Consider the following 24,768-nt stretch of genomic DNA (forward strand, 5'->3'; position numbering starts at 1 on the left):
ACGGACGTCCTTTTATACACAAACGTTATCCTACCGAATTACTTTATCACACGCAATAGAATTAAAGATAGATATCAGCCTACACACATCATAAATCTATTCATATGATTGATAAAGTACCAACAATCTGGAAAATTATAAAGCCTTATCTTTATCTTGAAAAATATTGAAGGTCTTTTAAGTTCTTATCTTCAGATCGGAATAGAATTTTTCATATGGGGAAGTCTAATTCGGAGTAACGCACAAAACCTTTAAATGATACTAGCTACAAGTAGACAGTGAGAAACACCAATCTCTAATAAGTATATTTTGGGGTGATGCTGCTTAACATGTTTTTTTTGTCTTAAGATTGCACAGCTTTCGTCACAGCTTTCGTCCGTGTAACCCTAGAAATTTGCATTTTTCTGAAAAATATCACAACAGTTCCGGAGTTTTATCACTTTTATGCTCACTTCTACTACCAAACTTAATCTAAAAAAATGTTGACAGCTAAAAGAATGCCTTTTCCCACACAACTCTTCGCAATCATTCCTATATGTTGACATAGTGTTAGACCAGTAGTTTAAAGCTTTGGTGTAAGAAGAACTTTATCTTTCGGACGGATGTAATCCTTGATGACCAAAATGTTTTTGTACAAAACACCATATATAGCACATGTTCACTTCCCAATGATATAAATTCCACAACATACTTGAGACAAAAATGCAATAACTGTAGATTTGTATCGGTCATATATCAAAATCAAGAGGCTTTCAACCGACGTGGCTTGATGTGATAATGTTGTTTACCACGTGAATCCTTCAGTGAGACAGGCGTCGAATGGCCGAGTGGCTAAGCTTGCGGACCCGAGATCAGGAAGCAATGGGCTCGATTCCCGGCTAGACGTTGTGTCCTCTGGAAGGCATATTAAATGACTTCCACCACTCTGGTTAACACGCACCTTACTTCCGCTGCAGGGGTTAAGGGCGGTCAGAAGCTTATAAATAAGCAGGACATTGCAACATTTCTCTCCCGTCTTTGAGTCTCCAACGGTCAACGATAAAAAGTAGGTAAAGGTAGTAAAGGGTCGTATAGGGGCAGTGGGGTGTTATCTACTGTGTCTAGGACACGGATTTGGAAGGCGGAGCCCAAACAAGGCCATGAAAGTCTGTATCATGTTATACCTTTATGCAATTTCAAGTAGAGTATGACTTTCTAGGCGTTGAGTTTTCAAAATTCAAAGTCGGCTGGCGCAGATGACTTTTAAAGACTAGAAGTATCATGATAAAGACTAGATGTAGAACTACCAACCACAGATCACCTCAATCACAACTAACTCCCAACCATGGTCTGGAGAAGGTAAGCATGGTCGGCTATCTGCAACAGGTCAGCAGTCGTGACTACCGGTGTTACGTCAGTTCCTCTGTGACGTCATTATTACGTCACTTCCTTTTTGACGCTTTTCCAAACTTGACTGACAGTCAAATTTCTCTGACTGCATGTTACTGCCAAAGCCTAAGTGTATGCGCCATTTATGTTATTCATGTACGAAACCTTTTCTGTATTCAGCTGAAAATTTTAGAAGTTAAGATTATTACAAGAGGGCTTTGTTTTGTGAACGATCTGCCCCCCTTTTAAACACCCTTATCATCAATTGATATCAATCACTCACTCATTCAATCGATCGATCAATCAATCAATCAATCGATCAGTCAATCAATCAATCAATTAATATATTTATTCAATCTGCAGATTTTATTAAGTATTTACAAACGAGGTAATAGTGATCAAATGAACTTGGTTTTGTCTGTTAAGCCCCGGTTACATTCATCGTAGAATGTACCCACAATAGGAAAGGAAAGTGATCTCGGACCACTTTAGCTCATTGAACACATGAGCTAATCTTCCACTGGTCGTGAGAGAGAAGACAGACGATATGTACAGCATTGTCAGGTTCATTGTACCGGGGAAATTTCCTTAGCTCTTTTCGACAAGCACAATGAACAGTGGACCACGGCTTAACGTCCAGTCCTAACTGAATGCGACCCTTTCCGGTGGCGTGCATGCCGGGTGAGCGACACAGCCGGGATCGAACCCGGGGCTTCTAGTTCTAGAGGCAAGATCGCTAACCACTGGCCTACGCACGCTACCTAGTTTCTTTCCTGCGCCAGCGATAGCGCCGTCCGCCGTAGGTTTGAGCCGTGGGTGCGACAGTCTGAACGTATAACTTAAAGCCGTGGTCATATTTGTCTTAGAACGTTGTACGATGGATAGGGTCAGGGGAGAGCATTTGCAGGGGAAAATCAGCTATCACTAAGCGTCGTGTGATGCTGTAAAACATTGACACCTGATTTTACCCACGATCGTCCTGCGATAATCCCGTGTATTCTATCATAAGTCTACCATACGATGAATGAATGTGACTGAAGCCTGAAAGAAGTTACCCAATTAACAATCAATCCGATAGAATAGCATGTTTTTAAATGTTGGGGCGCAATATGTAGATATAGCTACGTGCACTCGAACACAATCTGGATACATTCTACACACGACCGCAGTTGTGTGTCCTTTGTCATGCTAGTTTTACTAGTCCGTGTTGAGTTAAGCAGAAGAATTGAACCTTCAGGCTTTAAGATCAGATGTGAATGGAGCCAAAACTTGTCACTCAAAGTGAAACGTCGACTAATTTTAACAGACAGGTCATGGCCAGGTCGAATGTTAACCAACACCAAAAGAGGACACAAGGAAAATGGGACACATCATACGAAAGAAGACAACTTTTCCCTATAAGGAAGGGATATATAACGTTACGTGAGACGTCACAGTTTAATGTGCTAAAGACAACGCTGACTGCGAATCACACAGTCAACTGCACTTCTGCCATTTCTGTCTGAACACGCCACCTGTCCCGGCTGACGTTTCGTAGCTTGAGTAATGGTTTGGGCCAACGGCCTGTAATAAATCTGCCATGTATAGAGGAGGGGCTTGGGCCAGGTGTTAGTCATAATTATATGTGACGCTGTTTGAATTTGAGATATCGTTTAATCAACGGCTAACGTTATGAATATGATATTATACGGAACTTTGGAAGCTTTTGGGGTGATATTTTGGATTATACTGATTTCGCGAAAAGCTTTATATGTCAGAAAACTGAAAGAGAGTCGGTTTAGCTCGGTAGATAATCAAATTAATCATATTTATTGAGGTGGAAGACTTCCTCGTGGCGTCCAGGGTAGGCGCAGACCACAGAGCTTACAAGTTCTGCGGACGTCGGTCTTGGTGGCGGCCAGGGACTGTCCTCACTCACTTTTTTCGGATAGACTAGAGTGTCTCCATTTGGATCTCGCGAACCTATATTGTGAACTGCTTCGAAACGGTCTGAAGAAGTGTTGCCGTGGAAGTACAATGGTATGTTGAAATATACACATATTTTCACTGTTACCGTTCGTAGCTAGGCTTGATAATGACAGTTCGATTGCTGTTTCAACGAACCACGGTGCTTTTTTTGCTGTGATATTGTTAAAGCTTCCAAATACATGTAACATTAAACAGAATTAAGCAGCTCCAAACATACACCTCAGGTGTCTACTTAAAGTTTAGTTTAAGTACGCACCATAGCTTATTCTTGAATCTTTGTGTGTACATTTTGCTCTTATATATTCTTTCCTGCCGTTTTGGGCACTGATTAGTGGTAGTATAAATTGAGCATGTCACACGCGTGTCTGTGATATTTCAAGGATCATTTAAGGTCGTATAAAGTCGTAAACAGGTAGCCCGTAGCTCGTCCGAGACGCGGCCCATATTGGGGCGGCACTCTGACGTTTTTAGAGCCCTTGTTCGGACAGAAGTCACTAAAATCGCTGCTGTGTGGAGGTTGTTGACAACATGACGGCCACTTACAGAGGGATTTAGCCAGACGACTTGCAAGCAAATCACAAACGATCATGTTTTCATGGCGGGTTGGACATTTCTCTTGAGAGAATTTCAAGAATAAACATAGACACTAACGTTACCACTTGTAAAAGAAGTTAAATGAAGTTAAAAGAAGTTAGATGATCTCAGCATGACGCTTATGATATTGGGGCCCTGTCACATTCGTCATACGGCAAGTTTAAGACAACAAATTGAGGGCATTCTTGCAGAGGGGAGTGGTGGATTTGTTTTGGGAAAAATCAGATCACTGTCGGCGGATGGTTCTGTCATAGACTCACCGAAATCCTACGATAGAGATATATTATGTACCCTGGGTGCCACACTCTAGCAAGGCCTGGCAGAGAATTTGTTCGGCAGCCAAGGCAGTTAGGCCCACCGACATAGATTAGCACTCCGGGCAGTTGTAACCTGGCAGACCAGACCATCGGCGGATGCAGGATTTTGGGAACGGGGGGGCGCAACCTCAGTCGTGGCCGAAGGCCACGAAGGCGCGCAGCGTTAGCTGCGCGGGGGGAGAGCACGAGAGGGGGTGGAACCCCCTCTCGTTGGGGGGGTCTGGGGGGCCTCCCCCGGAAACTTTTTAAAATCTAGATGCTCTCTGGTGCATTTTAGAACCATTTCTGAGCAAAATAAACGCTGGCGGGATAAAGATTTTTTTACGTAGAATCTGCCAAATCTCATTTTGGACGGCCTGGACTCTGACAGAGACCGTCCATTTTTGACATTTTGACACACATTTTGCTGCCAAGTCGGTAAAAAAATTGAGAAATGTGCATGGTCATTTTGTGTTTTCCACTGAAGCTGCGGCCGCGGTGGGAAAGATCCCACGCTGGCGCTTCTTGGCGTTGATGTGGACGCATTGAACGTAACTACCTTCCTCAACCATGATTTGCCTCTGAGTCTCAAAATGAGACTGCGTCCAAAATAAATTAAAAAGGGAGGCTAATTACCGTCAACAGTAGTACAGGAATCTTACAGGAACAACAGCCTTGTTTTCATAAGAACGGTGAACTTCCAGAGTTCTCTGTTACGCATTGTTAGCAGTCCATGACCGGGGGCGGGGCGGGGCGCGGCACAGCTCAAAAACATCAAACTCACGCCGGGCCGCTGTGCGGCACGCCTCCCGTAATCTCTAGGAAAATTTTCCGTGTCAAAGAAGTGCCGACGGCCCTACGTGGGGAAGTTTCACTCGAACAAAACCAATCAAATATGGTGCTGTTGCCCCTCATTGTGCCCTTTTAATTAATAACAACAATACGGATTTTTGCGGTGCTAAAGATTCTACAAGCGGTTATATCTTGAACTGGGACGAACTCGCGCCAAACATGAAAGTCACGAAATGCTTGAATGTTGATAGCATCACAACGTAACAAAGCACAAAAGTAAACACATCGATACATAAGAAAATTAATGTTTTCCAGAAAATCAATACAAATCACTTAAATCTCACCCAATCGTCTCATAATCCTAGGATTTTATACAGACAAGTATTACAACGTGTATCAACATGCAATGTGATCGTGATCTCCCTTGTGCTTGGATGCAGTGAACACATCGAGTATAGCTGAGTGCACGTACAGCCATCTTGTCCAAAGTTGTGTCGCGATTTTGCTCAATTTGACCCAAAAACTACTAGTAGCTCATATTTGGCAAGTAGCACGACTGCACGACGCATACGCAGGAAACGGGGATAGTACGTACAGGGTGAAACCAAACTGGGAGCCGAAGCACGCGGCTTTTATGTAGAGACACAACTTTCTTAAGTCTCCATGGCTGTATATATGGCTGTCTTGGCTAGCGGTTACGATTTTGCCACCGGAGGATCATTAATTTTCCAGCATCGACCCAACATTGAACCGGCGTTGATGTCATGTGGACTCTTTTGACGGTAATTTACTTGCCCTGCTCGTCTTTGACCCACAAATGGATCTACATGTATTTCATACTTGGTCGCGCTGGGTGTCAGTGTAACGATATGTTTGTAAATAAACTACAGTCTGGGAATATTACTTGTAAGTTCATGTTTACTTACATGTACCTTTCCATGCTAGTAACGTTCACGGGGAACCCCCGGTCTTAGCGACATAAAATAAAACAGCGTGTGATAAGTATACAGCAACGTGTGTGACAGCATAGTCTACTGATTTCCAGCGTATTGAAAAGCATTTTTTTTGGAGTCGTTCCTATCTAAAACACCGCCTCTAAATTGCGTTTATGAATGAATGAACTTTTTTGCTCGACAGTTGTTAAGCTGTATGGCAGCAATGACAAAGCAAGCAATATAATAAAACCTATGACAACCAGAATATATTTTGATGGCTTGAAAATCCTAACTAAATTTACCGGGAGAGGATGACCCCGCCCCGGACCTCGATTGCCAGCGCCGCTTTCTGGGCTGGCGGTAAGGTAAGTCTTGTATCGTTGCAGTGCCTAATCAATCTCTAAATTAGTCTAATAATATCTATACTGAAGTCAAGAACTAGAATTAACAGAGTTGTCTTTTCTTCTGAGCGGATTAATAATATAAGGTTGATCCTCGGCCTCTAGCCTTGCCCTCAACAAAAGTTTTGGCCGGTCGGCTTGTATTTTTTTTTTGACGGCGCGAACGGGGGGGCGCGCGCCGGATGCGCCCCCCTCTGGATCCGCGGATGCCAGACCGTAAGTCGGCGCTTGCAGGACTTGCTACCCGTATTTCGGGCGCGTGTGCGGTGGGGATCGTGGGGGCGGGCTGCCGATAGGGGCCGGTAAATTTCGGGCGTGTGTGCGGTGGGGATCGCGGATAGCAAGTCCTCCGCGCGCCGAGTTACGGGGTCTGGACTCACAGGGCAGGGGAGCTGTCAAGCAGAGAGTTTTAACTCAAAAGCCCCTGATACACTTGTGCGTACAAGTCCGCATGAGTTGCGTATTGACATGTACATGTTTTGGGTTTAGGTTAACTTTGCAGCCGAAGAAATAATTTCTTTGGTTTAATATCTACACTGCCCAACAGTGGGTCAAAGTAGAAAACAACTTCCTCCCCGCAAAATTTACTTAAACCAAACAAATGTTAATGCGGAACTCATGCGCACTTGAAAATACGCACAAGTGTGACAGGGCCCTTAGCCGGCTATCAGGGTAGATGTGAGGAATGTTACCAGGCCTTGCCTGGGGTTCGCTGTGCGCGTCGCGTGCGAGAGAACTGTCGTTAGTCAAGCCGAAACAATCGTCTGTACACGTTTATAATGTCAACTGTAATTGCCCACGTTAATTCTGGCGTAGTTGACAAGATAATTATGCCGAGGCAGGCTTTGAAGTGAGCGCAAATGTCACTCATCATTACGATATATTTAAGCTCAGTTTAGAGTCCATTGCTTATAATAACTTTATAATAACTTTATTGTACAACAATTGTATGGCATTCACTGGTACATAGATAACATTCAATTAGGCTAATCAGTCTATCTCATACAATATGGTGTAGTAGTAACACTGCACGAAATGGCCTCGTATCCCGGCGTATACGTACAGGGATTCCTCCGGAAATATTCCATATCCCGGTGCGGATTTAGCGTATCCGTTAATTTTATCGGATACGCTAAATCCGCACCGGGATATGGAATATTTCCGGAGGAATCCCTGTACGTATACGCCGGGATACGAGGCCATGTCGTGCAGTGTAAGGGACGACAATGGGATTTTACAATCATTGGAGGAGTTTCTAACGTCTAGGAATTATTTGATATACTCCCCCATGTATACCTCTGGACAAAATGGACAAACTCTCTGGTCGATAGGAAGTTTTTGAAATCTCCCCGTTTCTATACTTAATTCATGACAGCCAATTCTGAGTTTTGTGATTGCCCTACTTACGTCAACAACTCTGGTTGAAAAAGGAAGGTAACAGAAGTTGGGGATAGTTCATTGGTTTAGGTTTCCGGACGATTGTTTTTTTTTTAAATTCATTTTTTTCATAATAAACCAACTTAAAACTATGTTCTCAAATTGTGACGCATCACCATGTATATGTAGTCTGCATTCTTCATATAATTCCAAAAAAAATATTTAAGCGATGTGATCGTGGCGAAAACCTTTGCCCTATAGCTAGCACCGGCTCAAGAATATTCAATTACGGAGTGAGGTATTTTCAGCTACAGAATTGTCCCATTTTCACATTATCTCCCTTCCGCTGCACAGTGTCAAAAGTCTGCGTCTCTGTCAGTTCAGATTAGTTCCAAGTGATCAGACAAATTACCTGGTTGGCGACTTGGCAAGTTTCCGACAAGCTCCCGACGAGTTTCCCCTAGCACTCACGTTGCGACGCGTTTGCAAAAGAAACCCTACTGAGCAGGGTATCGGAAACCGCAGTGTTGGTACTGAATCAAAAACCAATGTAAAATGACTAAAACGCATCAAAAAAAATTAACAGTGATAAAAGGATGTTCACTTATGATACTTGGTGCGACATGATTAACACATCATAAAATTTGAGCATAACGTTAGACTACTTTTACAGTGACAGAAATTACCAAAACGAAGTGACGCGAACGATATACCAGATTTCACTTTATTATGTGTTTTGTAAATGATATATGTTCACAGATTTATTAGAGCAAACAAACCTTGAAACTGACTTTTGACAAAATAAATCACACCTTTTGGCGACTGATGGCCGGGGACCTATTGGCGACCAATGGTTCCAAATAGGGGGGGCCAATATTGGAAACTAGTTGGAAACTAGTTGGAAACTAGTTCGCGTCCATGTACCACTTGCGATTTTTTTAACTGTCAAAAAAAATCGCCGCTGCAGGAGACGAATTGGCGTTCATTGGAAACCGCGTGGCAACTACTTGGTAACTGTGCGAAACTAGTTGGCGACTGTCATTTGCAACTAGTCGCCAACTAGTCTCCCCACCCCATTCCACTACTAGGGGCGCCGACCTCGCTGCGACCAGGCGATTTGATAGCGCGCTCAACGAATTCCATACATAAAAAATAATTGTTTTACGCTTAGTCTGTTTTGTTGGCTTTTCAGTCATACTTTTATGTTTTGCATGATATTCCAATTATGAAGCCAATGGTAACACAAATTTGATTTAGGTCGCAGTAAGGTCGCAGCGCTATCGCCGTCTGGTTGAATGGGGGCTTTAGATAACAGTTCACCCAGTCCTGCAAATTTCCCTTCGGCATAAAGCCCCTGTCACACTTGTGCGTATATACAAGTCCACAGGAGTTGCGCAACGGTTGGTAAAAGTAGAAAGCAACTTTGTCCCCGCATACTTTACTTTAACCAAAAAAATGTTAATGCGCAACTCATACGCACTTAAATATACGCACAGGTGTGACAGGGCCCTAAGTGTTCACACCACGGGCTGTACTGTAAAGCCCCCTACACACTTGTGCGTATATTAAGTAGACCTTACGAGAGTCGCTGTACTTTTGTTGTGTCAATAAAGATTGTTGTTGTTGTATATAAGTCCGCATGAGTTGCGTATTAACATGTTTTTGGTTTAGGAAAAGCTTGCAGCCGAAGAAGTCATTTCTTTGGTTCGATAACTAGACTGCACAACCGTGGGTCAAGGTAGAAAACAACTTTTTCCCCGCTTACTTAGATTAAAAAAATTCAATGCACAACCCATGCGCACTTAAATATACGCATGAGCATGACATGGCCCTAACGAAGTCCATATTCACGGTGTCTAAGAAAAGTTTGCCCAACTTTTGAGGGTTTCTATGACCAACTCGTGAACCGTGTCACTATGATAGTTGATTTTTCATAAAGTAGAACTGATATGATTTCCATTGATGGCCTAATGTCCAAACCCATTTCTTCAACCTTGTGTTAAAAATGGCCCAATGGCCCTGCGATGGTAAGGGGAGTTGTGGCTGACAGCAATGCGTCACTGTTGTGGGCTTTGCATTCAATGCATAGGACGCAAAAAATGTAGAGATGCCCTGAATTGATATTGGTCATGTTTGGGGGTTCCGATTTCGTATCGTAGACTTATAGTTTTTAACGCAAACTTGACCAAATGGGTTTTGACATACAATTGTTTAAGCAAATGGTGCTCTGTGATGAATAACTATACGAATGTCACCAGGAAATTGAATAAGTACTAGTTATGCTTTATGGAAAATTACTGACAATAATGCCCTTCACGAGTTAATGATAGTAAACCTTTAAAGTTTGGCATATTTTTTTCTGAGACACCCTGTATAGTGGCACACCCGTATCAATTGCGAGTTGCGGCTGCTGGCAAACATCAGTCCATTACAGGTTATTATGTCTAGATTGAGAGGTCATCTGTGTTACTAGAACAGATATTGAAAGGTTTGTACCAAAACAGCAAATGAATATAAAGACGGAACTTAATTGAATAAAATGTCATACAATTACATTGTCACATTGTCATCTCCCAAGGTGACCATCACGGTACTGCAGTGCGTGGCGCTCCTATCGACCATGTGCGGAACTGCAGTGGCGTTTCGCCCTTACAGATTCAGTGCCTCTTCTGTCATGGACCACACTCACGAGGACATGACCCGGCAGGCCGTGCTGAAGGTCGTGGCCAGGTTCCTAGAGGAGAACGCAGAGACCGGCAGGACAGTGACCCCGGGTCAACTACAGAACCTGGTACCGCTCACCGCATCCAGCATCTTTAATAGCTACTTCGGAGGTAAAGATGAGATAAAATATCAAAGGAAATAATTTTTTCAAACAATTAATCATTGACTGTGTGGTTCACTTTTAGTAAGCCATCCCATGATCCGGCAGTTCCAGCGCCACAGGGATTGTGGGAAAGGTCAGAGGTCATGGTCACTCAGAAGTAAACAAACTTCCACGTGGGAATGTCACAAACAATTTTGTACACAATGAATGAATGACTTACGAGTGGGGACCTTAAACTTTGACCCTAGACGACAATGTATCACAACTGCGCACACGCAGTGGGAACGATAAGATGGCTTGATTTAGTAAAACCGAAATAAATAGAGAAAAAACAGACTGTCTGTATTCTGTAAAAGAACTGTATTCTGTAAAAGAATGCCACATATACGTAGTGCATATTGATGGTAACGTGTGCATTTATTATCGGATCACATCGGAACATCATTTCAGCCCCAGTTTCTGCAAAGAACTTTGATGAAGCCATCATCAGCATCACTGAGGCAAACGGGGACATCGACAAACAGCTGTTTCGGTCCGACTTGCATTTCAACGCTGAACAATTCCAAGCTTGTGAGTATTTAGTATCTCAAATGCGATTATGACATACCGAAATTGTATGAAGCAAGTAGATTATTATTTGACAACGGAATTATTGATCAAATTTAGTTGATGTCTTGGCTGCTAATAATCCACTCCACAGTGGGCTAAGCAGTAAAGAAGAAGACGTCATCTTTTATTAGCTTTGTATGAGGCTCGAGAATCTTGGATACTTTTTGAAAAAAAAGAAGTTATTGATAACACTTGTGGTAAATTCAATTGATTACGTCATACAATGAATAATCATAACTGATTTTACATCATAGTATTTTACCTGGAAGCAAATGACTGCGGCAAAATCGGTGTCGTATTATTCTTAGACTTCATAGTAGTTTGTATTCAATGTTTCTTTTGATTCTTTTCCGCATTATTTTGTGGGGTTATTTTGATGTGAAAGCGTTTGCTGAAAATGTCACCCGGATGTTGAAAAATATAAACACCGCTATTGCGTTCTTACCACAAATACAGCCTTTGCGTTTTTACGTAATCTGCGGACGACCATAATCAGCACCCTGACGAAGTCCACCGTCAGCGACAGTGACGTCACCTCGGCGCGTGGGATGATAGGAAGCTACTTACAGACCCTGCAGAATTTCTACAGCGCTACTAACTGGGTGGAGATGAACGGAGCTGTTGTCTACGAGAACCTTGGTAAGTCTTCAGCTTACATCACAGTTCCAGCGCTGCTCTGGGATTATGGGTAAGGTCGGAGGTTAAGGGCTGTTTAGGGATTGTGGGTAAGGTCAGAGGTTAAGGTCCATCAGAGATTTAAAAAACGTGGAAGTTTTTTAGGCCACTGCGCACTCGGTAGCTTATTCAAATATCCTAGCTGTGCAATAAACATGTAATGTTGAAGAACAGAATATACATAAATCTGTGCAAGTAGCCAGTAAGTAATCTGCCCTAGGTTAAGGCTAAAAAATGGCCCAAAATGATATTGGAACTTCAATAGAAGGGATGGTTTTCTTTGATGCCTCTCTTATGCCTTATTTTCCTGAATTTGACGCTCCAGCGCTGCCTTAGCTAAACAATCCTTAGTTATCAAAACAACTAAAGATGTACAGATTTGTAATGGCAAGATGTCTGGCGCTTTGTAATAATCTCTGGCTTAAGTTTGACCGTCCAGGTTGTTATAAAGCTGAGACTATTTGCAACAGTATATTTTCTACAAGCCTCTATGTTTGTCGTTCTGAAAAATGTTGTACTACACATGTATATGGTATCGAATGGTTGTATTTTGTAGGCATACCCAATACGCCATATCCGCCGGTTGCCTCTCCTGGGACGATCACTTGCAGTTCAGTTGACTGTCCGCCAGATGGCCCTGCAGGGTGAGTTCTCGAGAGCATATTCATATGAGGCTGATGCAGCTATTTGCATTTCAGTGAATCGTAGCTGAAGTGTTTTCGGACATCTAGAGATATGACTCTGTCAGATAACCTCTATGAAATCTGTGTAGCGCACAGAAGAGACTACCAGAAGAATACACATAAACTTCCCAATGAAAAAAAAGAAGAATTCAAAAAAGGGATGCACACTTGGCACAGTCGGCGTACGGTAAATTTACATGCAAATCAAGGACACCAATATGGCGGTCATCACCTTCATCCATATGGAAAGAGAGTGGAAACAGTCTATATTGCCAGATGGGATAATTCTATTGTTGTTGATACATGTTAAAACAATTGGAGATATTTCATATGCATACAAGATATCATAATCTCATATATTTCAGTTCTTTCAGACCCTTGTAGTGCCTAGTGGCACATAGGGAAGCAAGAGTTCTTGCTGTTTAGGCAGCAGGGAATATTTTTACATGGAGGCCGGCCATTCCCCTGATACATAACAATAACGCAATTTACTTGACAAAATATGAACGAGGTATAGGGTCGAAGGTTAATCTGTCACAGTATGTCCATACCCACTGCATCAACTTTCTGAAACATTGATCGAGAATTTGTAGTTATTTTTCGATTGCAACATTCTTTTATGTAACGTGTAGTTTGACGACAGTGTTTCCCTCCTGCCAGACCTGGGTCTAACTGCCAAAGCAACATCGTGGTGCCCGGTGGGGTGTTGACCAGCGGCTACCGGAGTGGCCAGGACGTCACAAAACCTCTCGGTTCGAGTCTTACTGTGCACATTGCATCTAGTAACCTCAACTTATCGTTTGTATCACTTTGTAAAACACAATCTAGAGTTACTAATTACTGCCTTGTCTTATTGGCATCATTCTGGATCAGAGTGGTATACTATTCAAATGAAAATTAGTAATATTTATATAAACCAAGTTTCAACGATGATCAAATTCATTATGTATGTTTTTTTCACGAGTTTGCTCAGTGCAAGGCCACATTGACCAATTCTGGGCTTTTGAGGGTAATAACACTAGTCATAATTGAAAAATATGCTAAAGCAGTCAATAACTAAAGAGTTAATGATCCACCACCCGGTGCTCACCGAATGTCGCGGACTCCTGACTGGTGAATCCCTTCTGTATTTATCATAATAGTCTCTACATTTCTCTCTCTCACAGCGATTGATCCATTAGTGGGTAAATGTAGCCACGGTGGGACAGCAGACACATCACGCTACCAGACAGCTACAGGCGGGATCAACAAGGAGTCCACGGTCTCCGCACAGTCTCCTCACCACTACCTGCACAACACCGCCGCACAGGCGGCCATCAGCGCTACGGAACACTTCCTCTACGGAACAGGTCGGTTCCTTTGCTTTCTTTGTTTCGCATAATCGGTAAACTGCTTCAATGAATAACACAACAGTTTTGTACAGTAGGGCTGTAAGCTTAGATTCGCTCACATCTGGATTTTACGATAAGTGTGGTGGATTCCTCAAGCCCCCGTCACAAATCAAGAATTGAGCTCGGCCGACGTGTCGGTGCGAGCTCCAAAGGGGCGTTTTCGGCCGAACTACGGCCGAAGTACTGGCGATTCCGCGGGCTTGGGGCGATTTCTAGCAGCTCGGCCGACGTTCGCGGGTCACTGAAAGCTGTGCTTAAATTCAACGAGGCCTCGGAGACGATTTTTGAGCTCGGAGACCAGGCGAGGGACCTCTAGCTTTGCGTCCGATCCGAGAAGAAGTCCATAGCTGAAGCTAGGTTCCCATTCTCACCTTGTATTTCAAAATGCGTATTCTCTTGCATTTGTCTCCCTCAGTTAATTATCAAATAGGCAGTGCTACAACAGGATGAACGAATCTCCTTTATTTGATAACAACTCAATAGCATCTAGACAAACATTTTGGCGTTTTTATACTTGAGATCTAAAGCCCATGTCACACTCGTACGTATATGACGTTACAATCCCGCGTGAGTTGCGTATTAAGAAGTTTATGGTTTAGGTTAAGTTCGCAGCCGAAGAAGTAATTTCTTGGGTTTGATAACTAGACTGCCATACGGTGGGTCAAATCATGGCACACACATAAAAAAAAGATTATTCGTTACTTGCAACTGACTTAAGTAACAATGTTCATGTTCACACGCAGGGACTGGCCTCAAGGATCAGATAGGAGCTGACGTTTTCCGCCGACTCTTTAACCTCGCATCCGGAAATTCCCTCTGCTTCGTCATCGACGATACCGGAAGTATGAGTGACGACATAGCTGCGGCCCGGCAGACGTCAATCAACATCGTGAACCAGGCATTGTCTAATCCACTCGGCAAGCCTTTCAACTACGTCCTGGTCCCATTCAATGATCCAAGTATGATTTCAACTTTTGCTTCATCTATATGGAGTGAAGTGTGTTTTTGATCTTCTCTGTCTGTGTGCCTGTGTCCCTGTCTCCTAGTTTCTCTCTCTCTCTCGGTATCTTTCTGCTTTTCTGTCTCTCTCTGCCTCTATTTGTCTCTTTCTGTCTCTGTCTGTCTGTGTGTATGTTTGTCTGTATGTATGCCTGTCTATCTGTCTGTCTGTCTATCTATCTGTCTGTCTGTCTATCTATCTATCTGTCTGTCTCTCTCTCCCTGCAATTCTCAATATGCTGGCTTTTGTGGAACTGTGTTGGCTTCCTATAACCTGTAAAGCGCCTTAAGGTGTAACACACCAGTTTTGTATCATCGTCATCATCATCATCATCTATCGGCCTGTAAAGTTTTGTATAACTACACGTACTAGCCGTACACAACTGGACTGTAAGACTGTATCCACTTTACGTCCGGCTTTATGTCTCATCCGAGAGGACGTCACTTACTACTTCTGGTAGTATATAATTCAGGCTAACTAAATGTTGTCTGCTTAAACTGTCATTCCTCCCGCAGTGATCGATGCTGGTCCCATGTCTATCACCACGGATCCGAACGTGCACATCAGCGCTATCAACGCCCTGAACGCGCATGGCGGCGGGGACTGCCCAGAACTGGCTCTGACGGGTCTCATACTAGCTTTGCAAAACACGTGAGACATTTCATTCATTTTGTAGCGTTACTTCAAGGTCTTCATATATGAAAAAAGGGGACAAATTGACAATGGTTTTATGCTAATACACGTATATGGATAAAATGATTCAGCACGGCGGAAAAATTTTGAATGTCCTTTGAAACTTTGTGTCTATCTATCTATCTATCTATCTATCTATCTATCTATCTATCTATCTATCTATCTATCTATTTATCTCTCTCTCTTTCTCTCCCTCTCTCTCTCTCTCTCTCTCTCTCTCTCTCTCTCTCTCTGCGTGTTCTTTCCCTAATAACGCAACACAGCGTTAAACTACATCCTGAAGTATAGTAAAGGGGAGAAGTCTGCCGTCACTAATTGCCTTGTTACTTCGTTTTCCCACCAGGCTTCCCAAGTCACAGATATACCTGTTCACTGACGCGAGTGCGAAAGACGTGCATCTCCTGTCGACAGTCATTTCTCTTATCCAACAAAAGAAGACGAAAATCACCTTCCTCCTTACGGGTTCGTGCTCTTCGCGGAAACGCCGAGATCTGGAAGGTAACAGAACTTCAACTGCGGTGTCCAAAATGACATCTTAAATCTTTTTCTTTTGTGTAAAAAGATCTTAACCAGAACATAGTCGCAATGTAGCATTTTCACGTAACGTATGTGACGTTTAAGGCCGATGCTTTCAGGTGTCGTTATGTATATGTAACAAGCTTATAGAGGAAAAAGGAGGCATTTGTTCCTCAACGATGAAGGATGGAACTGAAATGTTGATATCATTTCTAATGTGCTGATGACAATCGAAGTTAGGTCACTGTGTGTCTTTTTCTGTGCAATTGGTGCATAGTATTCTTGCGAGAAAGAAGGTCAAGTGACTTACGTCGGCTGGGATGCTTTGTATTTGTATGGTACTCCCCAGAGAAGAGACGCTGTTTTAATCTTATTCATATAACCTGTAACGCCGCTGCCTCATTCGTCGTAGGCCGTCGTTCGATTTTGATGTCGTAGAACCTTCAAGCAGGCTGTGAGAGAGCCAACCTCTAGATTTATTACAACATATACACGACTATTCTAAGAATGCTCTCAGTTTGTGAGACGATCGTACGACGTTTGTGACCCTAATGTCGGACAACCTCCCGGCTTTTCCTACGTGGTGACGGTCTTTAGTGTAATAGACTCGTTCTTGATACAGGGAGCAAGATCCGGACCCGTCGCCAGTCTATCGGAGACACACCGTTCCACACGATTGCACAGGAGTCCGGCGGTAAGGTGTTCGACATCAGCAAGAGTGATGTGTCTGCAGTCGTGAGAGTGATCGAGGTGGAGGTGAACAGTGCGCCCGTCACGCTGATGTCGTACCGCGTCAGCAGCTCAGGGCCTCGGGACCACGACATCCCCGCGGACGGGTCGCTGCTGGAGATGGTCATCACCATCGAGAGTTCGGTGGAGTCCCCGTCCTGTACCTTGTACACGCCCTCAGGTAAGGAGACATAGGCAGGGAATTTGGTCATATGGGCCGTTTAGGGAAGAATGAGCACGTTGGCAGAACGTAATGCGTATTCGGTAATTAAACCTATTATAACAGTGCAGAATCTCTTTTGTTCTCTTTGGTCAACGTTGCATCGGAGTAACAGCCGTTGCATAAGATATGTCTTTGTACACAACTAAATGAACCGATATACGAGATATCAACCTTAAATGCGTGAACACGATCTTAAACAATTACGTTCTGCCGACGTGCTGGAATAACGCAACCTATACATGTCAATTGCTATATTTAGGGATTTTAATGAGACGGAAATGCGCGAATGCAGCTCTGTAAATTTCAGTGAATCGTAGCTCGAGCATTTCCGGATATCTTGGATCAGTAGATGCTGCTCTACCGTAGAAAGTTTCTAAATATCTAAAGTTGTCGTATTTATGCATATCGACTTATGGACTACATACATGTGAATCCTACTAAGACATCAGCTTCCCTTCAAAACATCTTTGCACTATATACAGAAAATTGAAATTTCAGGGACTGAAAAATTTTCAAACAATTGCACTACCAACTCCTGGTTTAGCATTTATCGTATATGGTAATTGGCATTCTTTCTTTCTGAAACAGGTGACGCCGCTGACTCGTCCGTTGCTGAGGTTATCCTGAACAGCGGTGGGTACAAGGTGGTGAGGGTTACCAGCCCTGCCCCGGGACTGTGGCGGCTGCATCTGAACGACGCTCAGGCCTACAGCGTGGAAGTGGCCGGGAAAAGTGTGCTGGATTTTTCCGCTGAGTTCACCAACCTACTAGCCGGCTTCCCCATTGACGGGCGGCCGATTGCAGGTACGTTTAAGGTTTCTGGCAAAAAAACACCTTAGTCTTGGTGTTTTTTTACAATTACCCTTACCCTTATACAATAATGTACTACATTGTATCATTATGATAACAATTCATCAACAGATTCATAAGTCATGATCTTGATTGAGGATGGCTACTTTGTCTTCAACTCATTTATTCAACTATTTTTGTCATGATAGGAGTTGAGTATGTGTTAGTTGTGAGAGGGACAGGTTTAGAGAACGCGGGAAGCGTGTCCTCAGCAACGTTCCGAGACACGACAGGCACAGCCCTTTCAGAGATCAACCTTGCTGAGAGCACTGGTGTCGGCGAGTCTGTCTACACCGCGACCGTCACTCCTCCTAACCAAGTAAGAGTCTGGCATGAGATTTATTTTGTGTTGGGAGCTAGCACCAGCTATCATTTAACAGGGACGGCGGTCGGTATGAGCTTCCTGTAGCTTTTGACCATGTTCTGACGTCATACGACCAGAAAGTCACGTGACATGAATACTGACAAAGATTGCAGTCGGACGGTCGAAAACTCAATGTGCTAACTCTTTTTGTGTCGGGACAAAGCTTTAGCTTTGTAGTTAGTACTAGTGAACATTTCGTACACTGGTATTATCTGGGCTTCAATACAATGGTCAGATGTTAGTATTTCTGTTTCTTTTCGTCCACAGCAATGAAAAAGCTGCAACAGAATCCTTAAGAATACAACTAAGGAGATTTTTTAAATGAAAATCAAACCAGCTTTACTTTCACATGCCATTGAGTGAACGCTGATTCAAACTGGTAGCCGTACACATGCATGAGGTTTTGAAAAACACTTATTATTTTTTACAGTGGTGAATTTTAGTCAAACTTAGATTACTAGTATCCGACATATAGAAATATGCTGCCGGTCTTAGGGCGATTATTTTGTGAATCACAGAATCATGTTTTTCAGCAATTCCGGATTTCAATTGAAGGTCTTGACAACGACGGAAACCCCTTTCAACGGCTTTTACACACACTCATCGACACCCAGGGTGTGCGGTTGGAGCTGACCGATGAAAGTATAGGTGAGACCTCCGTATAAGGAGTCATACTAACTATTTGCAGCTCTTTCGCAAGGGGTCCATAAATCCTATCCGTAAGAGTGAATCTAGCTATGCATGTTGCGTTGTAATTCCAGTGCTGATATTACGCTCATGTCATACTACTGTTGAACAGCTTTGATACAAACGGTGTACTACATAAAGTCCCACCTTTCCTCGGTGTATTTGGTGACATATTGTACCTTAGGCCGGGGAGGTTCCCACGTTACCACTGACTATACCTCCGAGTGAGCAAGACCAGCTAACAGCCATTAACTATGGCAGCTGGCTGGCCAATGGTGTTGCGGCCTCATAATCAGTATCAAATGTGAGCTCCTGATTGGTCCATCCATTCTGGCTATAGCAAAATATATTCTACTATTGTCGTAGCGTTAATGTGTGGCTTTCAGAAATAATATATTCCAAGTAAAGAGGTATAACCAGTCAATTTTTGTGTGTTTATCCAGACCCCCTGTATCCAGGTGAAAGCATCAGTGTCGAGTTCATCCTCATCAATGAAGGTTCCGATGATGACACCTTCAGCCTGTCCGTGTCTGATGACGTGGGCTTGGTGAGCAGCGTCATGCCAACCTCTGTCTCTGTCTCTGGAGGGGCTAACGTCACCGGTCACGTGTCCTTTTCAGCAGGAAGTGACGTGTCTCCAGGCACAACCAGGTGAAGCTCGTTATTGATTATGATAGAACACATCCTGCTGTGACACTGTAGCCCAAAATACATATTTTAGATCGAAAAGGCCTAGAAAGGCCAGAATAGCTCTTGGGCAAAAATTGAAAGGCCTCTGTATCTAGACTAGTTTACCTCACATGGAACTACATGTGTACTAAATTTGGAACTTAAGATAAATTTTCAGAATTTTCCAGCTATGCTACTGCACTACATACAACAACAAACAACGTTTTTACTAGAGCACCTTCAGCTTTATACTAGCAAGTGACGTAAACATCTGTTTTGGACTTTGACCGTTCAAGATAGTTTCTGATGTTATGCCACGGTACTTGATGGCATTGAGTATTTTAAGGTAAATTCAGATAAACATGATTATTCTCCTTGACAGTACAACTATCCTGACGGCGGAATCCAGCTCTTCTGCGTCTAACTTCCTCACCATGCGCGTCGTCGTTACTGAGCGCATCGTTGTGGTTAGTTAATTGTCATGTCCCATACGAAATGAAAGAAGTGGACGGCATTAAGGTGTACTTACTGCTAGTATTAGTCTTCTTCCTGCTGAAGTAACATTTTGGCAACAAATATGTATTGCTTACAGGGTTAGGCAGCAGGAGAAGGTTAAATATTCCTAACATTGTGGTGGGGCAGGAGGGAAGAAAACTGGGCATATGATAAAAATGTCACAATCTTCCCCACTAACCTCTGCTTGGAGAGTAACTGAATCCCCCTCCGTCAAAATGTCCCCGATGGCTCTGACTGGACTGGGCGGGAGGGCAACACTCCCAGTACCGATGAGCTCCCGAAAAGCTCACGATGAAATGGCACAAGGCAACAGATGGAAACGCAGGAATAAATGCTAAAAAAATACTCAATGCTTGAAAAAGATTGTCTTCTGACATTGACACTGAAATACTGTAAATGCATTCAAGTTCACGTTGATTTAATTTCGCGGTAGAACGAAAATGGAGAGGGTTCGCGGGGGAAACAAAGTAGTAGTTGGGCAGAAGACCGATCAAGCAGTTTCGCGGTGAGGAGGTGACCATGACAAACGCAAAATTAAATGAATTTACATGTACAGTATAGCTTGGGGCATTACACTGTCAATGAAATATAAACCAACAATTTTTAATCTCTGTTCGCAGGTAGTCGATACATCTCCTCCTGTTTGTACCATCACGTCGGTCAGTGGAAACTGCACAGAAGACCGACAGGAGCCTGACGTGTGCTCGGGAGAGCTGTGGTCAGTTCAGATGACCGTCCAGGACAGTGGACTGGGACTGGGCAGTCTGTATGCCGAAGCGGCCGCTGGAAGTACCTTCTCCAACGACCCGTTCGCACAGGGACTTCAGGATTCAGCAGTTGCTGCAAGCTACAGGTGAAATTAAGTACATTGGCCGTGGGACAAGGCCTAGGTCGCTGTCAAGTGATCCTTGTGTATTATGCAGCCATATAACGTTAACGATTGTAGGATCATTGTAAAATATGATCTCAAATGTCCAATATGTTAATTGTCGGTGACCTTTTTAGAGCGTGCATATTTGGAAACTTAATTTCGATTGATCATACCTCCGTATATGCTTTTTGTCAATTTCAAAATATCATTTATCATTGGAAAGCTTACTTTCTGTTCTCTACAATCATTATTTATATCCCGGTTGATATGATCATATATTCATGGCTTTGGTACAAGGTTTACTTATGTGAGTAGGTCGTAAAAATAATTTTCCTTGAAAAGGTATCCATTGTTTCGTAATGATTGGCATCCAGATTCATATATCAAGACATTATGGACGGTAATATCTGACTACCATTAATAACAAAACACGTTGGAATTGGTCTCTTAGTGTTACTTTGAACATATTTTCTTCTATTGGCAATGGACTATAAAGAGTTTTTTTACGTACAGTTCGAATTGCTGCAGTCCTAAAATGACAGTCACTGTTGTGGACCTGGCTGGGTTTGTGGATCATTGTGTCGTGGACTTTTCTATTCCAGGTATGTAAACACCAAGTCAGCTGATCAACAGTCCAACTGTAGAGTTGACTTCGTTTACTCTAATCGACTTTTATTAGAAGAAGGGTAAAACTTTGGCTGTTGTTTTTTTGCACACGTTTTGTGCATTGGCTACACCCTGGCAGTTTTGTCGTATTTTGATAAATCAAAAGCGCTAGCTGTTTCATCTAAGCTAAAAATCAAACTTTTGCGACAAGTTACAGTCAGTGGTTATAATATCTGTCGCGTCGCCTAACGTTATGTCTAATCATTGATAGAACTTCGTACATTCGATATGAGGATTTTACACAGTCAGTCTTAAGAAATGTCAGTCTTAACCTTTAGCACACTCAATTAGTTAGCCGTTTGGCACAATTCTCTATTGGTTATGGGGTTAGTCAGTAGGGAAAAGGTTAAAAAAAGGCAGTCTGAAAACTACCTAATCTGTTTGCTTTATTTCAGCATGTAACAGCGAGCCGTGTCTGAACGGAGGCGTCTGCAGTGAGAGGCATCCTGACGGATACTTCTGTGCCTGTCCTGCCGGTTTTGTAGGCACAAACTGTGAAAGTGGTGAGTCTTAGCAACAATTCGAAATTTACTGACATAATATTCAACACGTATGTCTTCTTCAATCCTCCAGTCAAGTTTTATTGATAGCGTGTTTGTGGGGTTTGTTGTCTTTAAAACAATAGCTTTACATCTTGAATCATATTCAATTCATAAAGGCCGTAGGCCAAACAAATCCAATCTTGATCACTCAACGGTCTCCATCTAGATATAACTTTAGTGGAAATGGGCATAAATAACAGGCCAATGACATGAAATGTAGATAATTATAACGAACACATTTGTGTATTGTAACTAAGTATATCAAAATGTGTCACCCTCTCTTTGTCTATCTGTTACAGTTACAGTCGACCATTGTTCAACCTTACACTCCACCCTTCGTCCTGGTAACTTCGGGGCTTATCAGAGCCAGTGTTTTTGGTTCTCCCCTAAGACGGGCCCTCGGCTATCCTACAGGGCAGCCAGACAGGTCTGTGTGTCCAACGGCGGCACACTGGCTATGATAAAGGACGCAGACACGCAGGCCTTCATTACAACCTTCCTCAGGGCTACTAAGGCTGGCAGAAAGAAGTAATGTAAAAGATTATTTTTCTCCTAAAGTATTTGCACATTGATGGTGTTTAAAATGAAGGAATACAAGTGGTAAAGTTTGTATGAAACAACATGAATGATAGTTTCTATTGTAAGCCATATAAGACCTATGGCTATTTTTTGCTTGGACACTACCAACTAAACCCCGGTTTTTATCTTACAGCTGAAAAAAAAACATGTTGCATACATGTAGCAATAGCATTTGCTATATACGCTGAAGAAAAAAAATGTAAAGCTTTTCCTGATTTAACTTTTCCAATATTTTGAGTCTGATCATCGTAAAGTGGAACTCTTTGGCACTTAGGCTGGGGTTTACGCACGCGTTTCCAAGTGCACTCGGACACTAGGGCGGTCTGTTTACACACGAAGTGGCTTAGCAGTGTTGTCTCACTTCATGAATCATGAATAAGCTGCACCACAGATCGCACAAAGCAATAAAATAGATACGAAAAAATCATGGAACAAAGAATAAGAAACAGATTTCCAAATTTACGCCAAGTGCCTTCACTGATTTTCATATAACCTCTAACATGAGCATGGCATATCTCACCGGGTGTGGACTCGGAGTCGACTTCGTGGATTTACACACAAGAAGACGCGACTTGAGTCCGACTACCGACTATACCCCGAGTGTACTTGGAGTATATGCGTGTGTGAACCCAGCCAGGATAGAGCGGGCCTCATTGCGTTCCTGCCAAGATAGACTAGGTGTGTTATGCCAGAGGACGGTTATAGCTATACTTCGTCAAAATAATACAACTGTACATAATACACGATCCAACAAATCAAGTTAACAAATCATAAATTATAACATAAAGTATTCCATTTCCCACGGTGTTTCTCTTGTCTTCCCCTCCTTGTCGCGATGATATATTCTACTTGGTGGAATAAATTAACGTATTCAAAAAATGTTTGAAAATATAAGTTTGAATTCCCTCTGCTCTGAATAATATATCTTTTGGCCAATAAAGATATAAGATTTTCAAGACAATTTTCCGAGGCTAAATTTCCAAATATAACATTGAAAGGGTTTGAAATGTAAATATTGTCCTATTTCATTGTTACAACATTTTTTAAAATTCTATTCCAAAAGGTTATAGCTATACTTAACATAATATACTAATTACTTGAACAGTCATGTTTTTGTGTGTTTTTTTGCGTTTTGTCGCCTTCGCCACAAAACGCAATGTCTTAGCTCTTACCTTCGATGCATGCATGCAGGATGCTTCGATGGTACTTGGTTCAACACTGTGTCGCACACCAGAAGACCTTATATGGCAAGACGTTCCAAAATTGTTGTATAGCCGTTGCCTTATATGGCAAGTGAGCAAGAAATTTCAGGCAGGCTTGATTTGCATGACACATAGGAGGGCGACCGCATGTAACTGCTACAACTGTTCGGAAATATCATTGCATTGTGGTTTCGGACTTTGATATCCTGAAAAATGACCATATGACATCTATACCACAAGATTGCAGAGGTAAAAAAATAATTTCGTCACGAAAACGACCAAAAATCGACATAAATGATACCATGTAGTGAGGTTAAAGCATTATGCACAATGGCTCATAGTACACATTACAACTTAGCTCAACTAGTAACGTCGTAATACCTAGGATCTGGAAGATCCGGGATCGAGTCCGTGCATGGATTTTTTTCTTTTTAGATATTAGATATCAAAAATATATATTAACATTATATCAATCTATCAATATCATATTTATGAATATCATATTCTTATTTTTTTCATTAATAAATAAAAACATATTTTTTTATTGTTTTTTTTTAACATTCATATATACAAGGCCTTTGTCTTATGAACAGGACTTCATAGATTCCAAACCCGGCATTCGAATTTTTCTGTTCATTGTAATGGAAAATACCGTGCAGCGGCTCCTATGCGCGGTAAGATGACTCTTGCAAAACACTCGCCACTAAACTTCTATTCCCGATGTAAACAGAGGCTCTTGATGTTGT

At 42.5% G+C, this 24,768-nt stretch overlaps 1 protein-coding gene across 1 annotated transcript in view; it reads left to right on the top strand.

The window, feature by feature from the left end:
- Positions 1-2,994: 2,994 nt before the first annotated feature.
- The window catches only part of LOC136447237 (von Willebrand factor A domain-containing protein 7-like), a 24,766-nt gene continuing 2,992 nt past the window's right edge, over positions 2,995-24,768 (top strand). Inside the window, exons 1-20 of the mRNA XM_066445955.1 lie at positions 2,995-3,387; positions 10,310-10,565; positions 11,009-11,128; positions 11,624-11,806; positions 12,399-12,486; positions 13,186-13,277; positions 13,692-13,874; positions 14,660-14,875; positions 15,432-15,567; positions 15,953-16,107; positions 16,748-17,035; positions 17,666-17,881; positions 18,076-18,245; positions 18,824-18,938; positions 19,421-19,628; positions 20,029-20,113; positions 20,783-21,015; positions 21,547-21,635; positions 22,095-22,202; positions 22,541-22,769. Coding sequence (XP_066302052.1) covers positions 3,385-3,387; positions 10,310-10,565; positions 11,009-11,128; positions 11,624-11,806; positions 12,399-12,486; positions 13,186-13,277; positions 13,692-13,874; positions 14,660-14,875; positions 15,432-15,567; positions 15,953-16,107; positions 16,748-17,035; positions 17,666-17,881; positions 18,076-18,245; positions 18,824-18,938; positions 19,421-19,628; positions 20,029-20,113; positions 20,783-21,015; positions 21,547-21,635; positions 22,095-22,202; positions 22,541-22,769 — 3,173 coding nt within the window. The 5' untranslated portion in view covers positions 2,995-3,384. The remainder of the gene's footprint in view (positions 3,388-10,309; positions 10,566-11,008; positions 11,129-11,623; positions 11,807-12,398; positions 12,487-13,185; positions 13,278-13,691; positions 13,875-14,659; positions 14,876-15,431; positions 15,568-15,952; positions 16,108-16,747; positions 17,036-17,665; positions 17,882-18,075; positions 18,246-18,823; positions 18,939-19,420; positions 19,629-20,028; positions 20,114-20,782; positions 21,016-21,546; positions 21,636-22,094; positions 22,203-22,540; positions 22,770-24,768) is intronic.

The sequence above is a fragment of the Branchiostoma lanceolatum genome, chromosome 13 (genome assembly GCF_035083965.1).
Source record: "Branchiostoma lanceolatum isolate klBraLanc5 chromosome 13, klBraLanc5.hap2, whole genome shotgun sequence".
NCBI lineage: Eukaryota > Metazoa > Chordata > Leptocardii > Amphioxiformes > Branchiostomatidae > Branchiostoma > Branchiostoma lanceolatum.